Source organism: Carassius auratus, chromosome 50, assembly GCF_003368295.1.
Source record: "Carassius auratus strain Wakin chromosome 50, ASM336829v1, whole genome shotgun sequence".
Classification (NCBI taxonomy): domain Eukaryota; kingdom Metazoa; phylum Chordata; class Actinopteri; order Cypriniformes; family Cyprinidae; genus Carassius; species Carassius auratus.
In genome coordinates, this window is record NC_039292.1 from 870,455 (window position 1) to 876,454 (window position 6,000).

At 36.8% G+C, this 6,000-nt stretch overlaps 1 protein-coding gene across 3 annotated transcripts; it reads left to right on the top strand.

Moving 5' to 3' along the window:
• The first annotated feature begins 1,780 nt into the window (after positions 1-1,780).
• LOC113066560 (uncharacterized) lies at positions 1,781-5,599 on the top strand. Of its 3 annotated transcripts, none has more exons than XM_026238451.1 (5): positions 1,781-2,339; positions 2,547-3,277; positions 3,489-4,030; positions 4,172-4,264; positions 4,658-5,599. In XM_026238451.1, exons 3-5 carry the CDS (start codon positions 3,818-3,820, stop codon positions 4,982-4,984), a joined length of 633 nt encoding a protein of 210 aa, XP_026094236.1. In that variant the 5' UTR covers positions 1,781-2,339; positions 2,547-3,277; positions 3,489-3,817; the 3' UTR covers positions 4,985-5,599. The 3 variants fall into 3 exon arrangements, with proteins under 3 accessions (XP_026094236.1, XP_026094235.1, XP_026094238.1); XM_026238450.1 differs by having other exon boundaries at positions 3,227-3,277; XM_026238453.1 differs by having other exon boundaries at positions 1,794-3,277; positions 3,489-3,729; positions 3,872-4,030.
• The last annotated feature ends 401 nt before the right edge of the window (positions 5,600-6,000 follow it).

Here is a 6,000-nt window from a genome sequence, read left to right on the forward strand (position 1 = left end):
ATGCCAAAGAATCGGGTCAGGGCAGACTCAGGCTGAAGCACAAAAATAATCTAACCATTACTTTGTACCCACCTTCTCACTACACACTGTTCTGTTGTCAATAAACACACAACGATGGTGCTTCCTCTGACGTTTACGTTCTGTGTGTGTGTGACTGTGTGCTATGACTCCTGACCCCAGGGTCCTAAGAGGAAATGGTAGCTTCCTGAATTGTGCCTGTTAGGGGTGTAACGATTCATTCGTTTTCTCGATGCATCGATTACAAACATAGACAGTAAAAGAAATGGACACAGCAACCCCATTGGAACTCAACTGAGACAATTGAAGCCCATTTTTAGCATTTTTTAGCACTTCCGTTTCTGACGCGAAGACTCAAACGAAGCTTGACGACGTCAGCAACCTGTCTGACAGATGTACAGATTCTCGTAGCTGTGCGTGCAAACTGCCATCGTTAATCTTGCAGAGACGGCGAGCTTGAGCGGGGAGTTCTTTGGCGTGTATCTTTTGTCGTGTATCTTTAGAAATAAATAATGGACAAACGGAGCCTTTAAACGCCTCAGATGTAAAGTTATTCCCTGTCAAATTGACGCCAAAATGAATGGGAGTCAATGGGAATGCTAACGCAAGTGAAGTTCTGCTACAAGATGGCAGCACTCAGCCGACTTCAACTTCCGGTCGACTTCCTTGCCGCCTGATTACAAACCCTGTCGATTCACATGCATCGATCTTGAAACATGATTTTTGAATCGTGAATCGCCGATCTTGGACAGTAATCGAATCGAATGAATCTCTCAAAATGTATACACATTAAATTACTACACGCACAAATTAATGGAGACCTTGAAGAATGTTCGTGAATCGTGTCTCTTATCTGTCCTTCACGCGCTGTATCTGTTTACCGCCTGAAGACTGTCACAGGATTGCGCTCGCTCTCCGTTCGTCTCTGACGCAGCTGACTCGTGGCAAGTAATGCTAACGTGAAGTAGTTTTATTTTTCTGTAGTTTGTCAATGGCTCTCTGCATCTTACCGACGGAGTTACCGGAGCCATCGACAGCTGTATTTATTGCATAGACGGAGCAGAAATGTAAGTGTCTAAATCATACGCAGATCCATTGAATGATAAATGTTTTTAAACAATGCAGATAAACCGAATATACGAAGGAAACTTTTAAAATTAACCACAGCATTAACAACGACCTTGAAATAAGAGCTAAAACTGAATAAAAGCAGAATGAACTGATGAAACTAAAAAAAAAAAAAACACAATTAAACAAATTTATGAATGATGCAGTGCTAATTGACATTTATTATAGTAGAGAAACTATAAAGTATATTTTCTACCTTATTCTGTGCAGAAAATTTAAATAATTGCTAATTAAATGTAGCCTAGTATATAAAACAATCATAAAATTGCCATTAGGAAAAAAATATCGATTACAAATGATTGATTATTGTCCAGCAGTGTATTTGATTTATTACAGCTAATTAAAAGTAATTAAAAAAAGAAGATATTTCCTTGTAAAAAATAAATAATAATAATAATAATAATAATTATTATTATTATATAGGCTACATACATAAAATGATTTTATTTGACATTTCTGTCACTTCTGAAATTATGGCTACGCCCCTGGTGTGACAAAATGTTAGCTTATACACTCTTTAAGCTCTTTTTTAAAAACTTGGCTTACGCAATGCACAAAAGGGGGTTTTTTTTGTTTGTTTTTTTCTAACCTATGGTTCTCTAACCATAAATGCTACTGTAATTTCCCCCCTGACTAAGCAAAATGTAGTAGAAGCATTTAAATAATCCCGTGAATGCACTGTAAATGCAAACATGCTATTTAATTAAAAATATTAATTTGACTTTAATCAGTTTTTATCAACCTGCTATTTACACTTGCTTTTAGTAAGTTACTTGTACTTTGAGGTTGAAAAATCTTACCAGCTCAGTTTACTTGAGTTAGATTAATTTAGAAAAAGTAAGTTTATGATCTGTGGGCATGCGCAGATCAGTCCTCTCTACGCTAGATAGGCGATATTTGTTCACCACTATGGCCCCGCCCTTCAATAGCTACTATTGGCCAGGCACTTACGTACCTGATTTGTACAGGTCATATCCCCTGACCAACCTTAACCAATCCAGGTGAATTGCCTAACCCCAACCAATCAAGCTGCTTCGTAGGGCGGGTCTTGGCGTGGCGGGATTCGTAATTTTGCAGACATGTCACATCGTGCCTGCAACTGACCAAGTGGAGCTGGACCTAAACATCGCTTCAACGGCGCTTTTGTTTATCTTCATCATAACAGCGATTCTTGTGCTTGGCACACTCATTTGGTGAGTAAATATTTTAACCTTTTGCAGACCGTTTTGTTTCTGTACGTTAAATTAGCGTCAGTGTGTGCTTGCTAGTACTGATGTGTGTGTAGTAATGTCGGTTAAAGCTAGCTAACTAACATGGACATAACGTGGCTATATTTTGATGAAACTTGGTCAATACTTCATTATTTTTTCAATCCAAAACTTCCTCTGTGTTGAAAATAGGTAACTTTAAAGACTAGTCACTTTCAAATTGAGGAAAAACTTTAGTGTAACGGTCGCGGGCGTGCTCGTCATGCGAACGTGCCCGCGCCCATCTGACTAGCATGATGACAAACTGATCCCGGCGGTTTGTGAGTTTACTGAGCTTTATAACTGTTGTTTATAAACTCAGGCAGAATATCAGAACAAGTCTGGATGTATCATTTTATTTTAAGATAGGCTGTAAAGTTAATAACAGTCTTGTCTTTATCAAAGACAGGATTACCACTGTGTTTTGACATATGATTGGGGATATCTCCACAGTCAACTACGTTAACTTAATGTTATTTTATTTAACACTCAGCACTTAACACTAGTCGATATTCGTAGCTGTGCCGTTTCCATGGTTACCATGTGTAATACCTAGATCAGACTCGGTACAGAGGAGTAGAGTGTCTCCCTGTCTGAAAATATTGTTACACTCCGTTTATCATAGCCTGTTATGAATGTATTTGCTGGCATACTCAGTGGCTTACATTATTCTTTAAGGTCATCTTGTACATATGTACATTTTAATACTGGGAACTGTCATTGTGGGTTATAGGCTTATGTTATAGTTTTCACATGTACTTGTATTTGAGTTGTGGTGAGCTATGGTTGTGTTAAAATGTTGTATTTTTTTTTTTTTTATTGTCCCCTTCCAGGCTCAAGCAGATGGTGATCAATCCACACATAGGTAGTCCCAGCAGTAAAAGGTATTTTAAAATAATAACTGTATTATTATTGCATGATAAAGTAAAAGTTATGCTTACATCAGAGCAGTTGGATTATAACAAAAGAAAATAAAATTACTTGTGTGCTAAAATTAATTCATCATTATAGTATATTTCATCATACAGAATATTTTGTGCATATTTTGAATTTCAAATATTTGATGTAATTAGTATTTCTGGACTGTCTCTATAGATACTGTGGGGTCGACTTATAGCCCATCAAGATGATGACTTCAGCAGTGTTGCACAAGCACTGATCAGAAAATACCCCTGCCTCGCTGAGCCTGGACCACACAAATGGTATGGCTGGAAAAACAGCCTTAAATTTAAGATGGCCAATTATCGCACAAAGTTTCGAAAAGCTGGATGTGAGGATGTAGCAATCCTGGTTGAAAATGGTTGAACGATGGCCAGCACTCTTCACAGAGAGACAGGTAAGCTATTTTGATTCTCAACCAATAAAATAATGCAAATCAAAAATAAATTCAAGGTGTGTGGCTAGAAATCCAAACACTTGTTGGAATGTTAATACCTCTGCCACCTCTCCATCCCTACCCACCCCTCTCTCTACTTCAGGTGTTTGCTGAGTTTAATAGAATCGCCAGTAAGAATCTTGAGGGAGACTTTTTTGAGGCTCTGGACCAGTACACGCCACGTTTCATCAAACTCTTCAAAACAAAGAAGGGAACTGTTGGTCAGAAACTCAGGGAGCTGATTCAGCACATAAGCTGTAAGGTAAGTAGGTTCATTTTGCTTTTGATCTGTATGATAGTTCATCAAATGAGCCGATTCAGACCAACCTATTTTATTTCCTGTCTGCTTGTGTCTTGCAAATTACTCTGTTAACTGGTCTATTCTCTCTCTGTGTATCATTAGACACCAGACGTGACAGTACTTCACTCTGTTGTCCTCAAAGGCATTCCCATTTTACTCTGTGATGAATCCAGTGAATTCTACAAGACCTGCTCTGTAAGTACTTGCACATAAGAAAAAGTTTGTCTGCATGAATATAAAACTATACCTGTGTTGACATAGAATATGTAATTCTATCCGCTCGATATACAATATACATTTTGTACAGTGACTGATGTATTTTGTATAGCAATACCTCTACAAGTAATCTGAGAGATATGTAAACAGCCAGTAAATAAAAATAAAATTTTCCACATAAACGTTATACACATTCATAAATTTAAAATCTAAGGAGTTGGAGTCTAGGTTGAAAAGTTTTTGTTTGCTTTATTGTAACAATCCAGTGTGAAAACATATTTAAAGCCATATTCTCTGATAACATTACAACACTAAAAATAAATGTTTTAGAATAGCATAAATTGCAATGCTGAAGAATGTGTTTCTTTGTAGGATACAACGAGAGACGAGGCCCTAGAATGCATCACTGTTGGTGTGCTGACAGTTGTCAGTGAAGATAGTCCTCATGAGGGTCAAAGCTCAGTGGACCTCCAGCCCATTTCCACTTGCATCATTCTGGAGGGAGGTATTGTCATGGATCATATTAAAAACTTGCCTCAGGCAGTTTGTCTGTTGTTTGGACTTACATATGTATTGCATTTGGATTACCCAAAATGCATGGTAAATACACTCAACTTCATTCAGACTGTGATGCTTGGACTGGGAAAGAAAAAACTCCCATCAAAACTGTTAACTCTGAAGAACAGTCTTCTGGGTTAGAACAGTAAAGAGCTGTCAGATAGCACTTTGTAAGCTTTGCAGCCATTAATGTTCTCCTGTTATCAGAGAAAGTTTGATGCTTTCATGCAACTGTTCACGCTAATTTACGATCTCATTTTAAAAAAGAAAAATTCCATTGAAGTCTGTACCATGTTATGCAGGTATGCTAATGGTGGAAATTGAGCTGTTTGCAAAGTGTGGTTAGTTATTATTAGATGATAATGTCAGAAAATAACCTAGCAAGGTTGTCCTGTTTACATTTGTGTTTTTGGAAAACTTTTAATAGTTTTAATGTAGTACAAATACAAACCCCAAGGACTGATTTTTTTTCTTTGTGGTGGTTTAATCTTTGGACTGTTCAATTTGAGAAACAAAAGCATTTGTTGTACTTACAGCTTTGATCAGAAATGCACTGATTTTTCCATGCACTGAAGTCCTGTAGTTATCAGGTTTTTACCTGTTTAATATTGGGAGACTCTTATTAGCTCACAGAAATGTGGTTTTATTTTTTATATTTTTCCTTTATTTTCTACAGTTAAATCAAACAACAACTTTGTTGTTTAACTGCTGTTTGTACTTGAATGTGCATTGAATAAATGTTGTAATGGAGCTGAATCAACCCATTGAGTGTTCTTTTAAAGTATATGTTTGTGGTGTGTTTGCCTTTGTCAGATAGTAACAGCAAAAATAGATAAAGAGAGAAAAAAGGCCACAGGTTGGACCCAAACCTGGGCAGCTGCAACAAGGACCCATTCAAGGAAATTGGTTTCTTTAATTTAAGTGAACTTGAAAAAAAGAGTGCGCAGAACTAAAAATGTTAAGTTGTAGGTTTAGTAATTCTAAGTGGGGTTAAATTTATATCAAGCAATCCACACAAAATGAAAAAATTAAGTTAACACAAATCATGTCTATTAAGTTACATGAACATAAAAAAACGTATTAGTGGTACTACTTGATTTAGTACTGCACACTTAAAATACACAAGCTTTTCTAACTCACTTATCTTAAGCTTACTT